Genomic DNA, 3,230 nt, shown 5'->3' on the forward strand with positions numbered 1-3,230 from the left:
TCGACGAAAGCCCACCTTGCCGCGGTGACCCCGCCCGGCTGGACTTGTCCAGTCGCTAAGAGGCTTTCACACTAACCCTCGTCCGGGGCAGGCCGACCCCGTACCGGACTAACCTGTAGGCATGACCAGCATGCAACCGACGAACTAGCCCGACGTCGGCCAGAGGGTGTAGGGCTACAAGGGGCAGCCCCCCAACCTAACCTACTAATATGAAATACACCAGAAAAAATAATATGCCGTCTTGGGTGCCTCCTACTGGGAGGATCGGACCCCAGGAACCGGCTGTCGGGAGTGGTGCTCGTCCCGACGGTCGTTATCATCATGCACCTGGTAATGCGCAAACGAAAATGGAAACTGGACATGTAGAGATAAATGATACGGACGAACCCCTCAGATTACGAGGCGGCGGCGACGATGAGCCTGTGTCCAAGGACGTCGAGATGGCAACCGCCAGTAACACAACGCCTGAAAATAGTGGTGACATGGCAAAAGCGGGTACCAAAAGTGGTCCTACCTCGCCCGGTGGGAAATCGCCCAAGAAAATCCACGAAGCGGATATCGGCACTACGCTCAACGCCATTTTCGGATGGCTCGAGCATACAATCTCTGTCGAGAGGACTAAAAAACTCACCGCCCATTCTTCTGAGGGAATGATGGGCAAACTAGCCGAGCTAAGGAACACAATGCACTTTCTAATCAGCGAAAATGGCCGCTTACAGGGACGATTGTCCGAAAGGGAAGACAACTCTAGAGAGTCCCTTACAACATTTGTAAATAAACTCAACGAAAAATCCACTGAAATCGGAAAGTTGAAATATGAGATAGCTCAACTAAAGGTAAAGGCAAATGGTAACCAGGCTGCACCGCTAACAGATGCCAAAGAAAAGAAGGCAACTTATGCACAAGCAACGAGTGACAAGCCAGTGGCTGCGAAAACCAACGCACAACCTAAAAAGCCTAAAGTCCTTGAAAAATGTCGAAAAGCGAAGGCGAACACTAGGTTCGTTGTAGAAGCGCCTGATGATAAGACCGTGTCCGAAATGAAAACGGACCTTTGGCAAACGGTCAAAAACAAGCTGCCGAACCCCAGGGCAAAGACTATAGTGTCAGGAAAGACCCTGATAGTAATTCCTGATGATAGTATCACGTTGGAGGTGTTACGTAATGTTCCCAACTTAAGAGCTATCGGGCCAAAACAGCCAAGAATAATTATCTATGATGTAGATAGCGACTTGAGCGAGATCGAGGTGGCGGATGAGCTCTTACTGCAAAACCCGGAACTTGGCCTTACGCAGGACGAAATCCAGTCTATGGATGTTAAGTTTAAGCTCGGCCCCAGAAACGGGAGCACAACACACTGGGTCATCGAGACCCCAGCGCATGTGCTCCCCAAGCTCGAAAATAAGTCCGTCTACCTCGGTATGACCAGATGCAGAATTAAGGTACACAAAAATATTACGCAGTGTTATCACTGTCAGGGTTATGGACACACGGCACTGAAATGTAACCAAGAACTGCCGACATGCAGACACTGTGCTAAGTCGCATGACAGCAGGGTGTGCACTGAGAAGGGCAAAGCGATATGCACAAATTGCAAAGGGGATCACAAGTCATCCAGCTCCACGTGCAAGGCGAGAAGCAAAGCAGTTGAGAGCCTCCTAAGGCGAACTGACTTTGGCTTCCAATGAATGACCAAATTAACGTAATACAACACAACGTTAACAAGTGTAGGACAGCCTGTCTACAACTTAAAGACCATTGTACAGCAACCAACGTTCATGTTGTCCTGATACAGGAGCCTGTCATCCAAGGCACTAAGGTATATGGCTTTGAAGAGTACAGAAACATCCTCGTCAATAACGAGTCCGGCGCCGCTATAATAATTTTGGATGACAGGTTAAGGGTAATCACAATCATGAAGCACACTAGTCAACATGTGGTAACTGCTAGAGTCGGCAGAGGGGCAGACGCAGACTCCATAGTAATGGTGTCGGCATATTTTAAATACAACATGCCGACACCCAGCTTCGTTGAAAGACTCAGGCATGTTTTGCTAGATGAAGCTCGAGTCCTAATCGGCGCAGATGTCAACGGACACTCTACGAAATGGCATTGTCCGAATAACAACGACAGAGGCAGGCACACTGAACAACTCATTGACGACTTCGATCTTGCGATAGCAAACAAACCAAACAACATATTTACTTATGAAAGGGTAGGCATGGGACGGTCTAACATCGACGTCACGCTGCTAACACGACTCATATCGCCGAGCATCCATGGTTGGACGGTTGCCGACATCACCGATAGTGACCACAACGCCCTGCTGTACACTGTACGAGTCAAAAAGAATGGTCAACAGGCAATACCCCGCACTAACCGCTTTAATGTCCGGAAGGCGGACTGGGGCAAATTTACGCAAAGCCTACTACGACACATGGCGAGCATTAATAGGACATCCATAGAGTCCCACGCAGCAACTCTAGTATTAGCGCTACAAGCTGCGGCCGGTGAATCCATGCCCTGCGGAGGGGCCCGCAGACCAAGCCACAGAGGCAGGCAACCATGGTGGAACGACACGCTCAGTGACCTAAAAAGTTGCCTTAACAGATGCAGGAGATCTGGGCTCCATAGAAACGACAGACCGGCTTATGCTGCAGTTCGCAACAGGTATCTGAATGAGATCAGAAGGGCGAAAATGGCCGCATGGCGCTCCTTCGCGGGTGACATAAACAGCAATATATGGGGCAAAACCTTTAAATGGGCTAAGAACGGCTCCAAGTCCCGCACGACACCAGTCACGCTGAACCGCGGAGATGGAACTCTTACTTGTACATTGAACGAAACCGCTGAGCTTCTTCTCGAGACCTTCTTCCCTAGCGAAGTTGTACCTAGTAACATCATAAGGGAGGGTCCCCTTGACAAATATACAAGGAGCGTTGACTCAGAACGAGTCAAGGCGGCAATATGGCGGATGCGGCCGACAAAAGCCCCGGGCCCAGATGGCATTACCGCAGCCATCCTGAGAAAAGCGTGGCCCATACTAGGAAACGACATAACGGTGCTCTTCAGTAATTGCGTTGATGAGGCCGTCTTCCCTAGCACATGGCGTGTGGCAAAGTTGGTCATAATACCTAAGCCTGGCAAAAAGGATCTGACCAACCCCAAGTCTTACAGGCCCATCAGCCTGCTACCCGTTTTAGCCAAAGCACTAGAGACCATCATTATTC

General features: G+C 49.9%; 1 protein-coding gene across 1 annotated transcript; it reads left to right on the top strand.

Annotated features, from left to right (window-relative positions):
• Positions 1-10: 10 nt before the first annotated feature.
• On the top strand, positions 11-1,710 carry LOC111029058. Its single transcript, XM_022307893.1, has one exon. The coding sequence runs from the start codon at positions 210-212 to the stop codon at positions 1,686-1,688; it is 1,479 nt and encodes a 492-aa protein (XP_022163585.1). The 5' UTR covers positions 11-209; the 3' UTR covers positions 1,689-1,710.
• The last annotated feature ends 1,520 nt before the right edge of the window (positions 1,711-3,230 follow it).

This window comes from Myzus persicae, unplaced genomic scaffold, assembly GCF_001856785.1.
Source record: "Myzus persicae strain clone G006 unplaced genomic scaffold, MPER_G0061.0, whole genome shotgun sequence".
Classification (NCBI taxonomy): Eukaryota; Metazoa; Arthropoda; class Insecta; order Hemiptera; family Aphididae; genus Myzus; species Myzus persicae.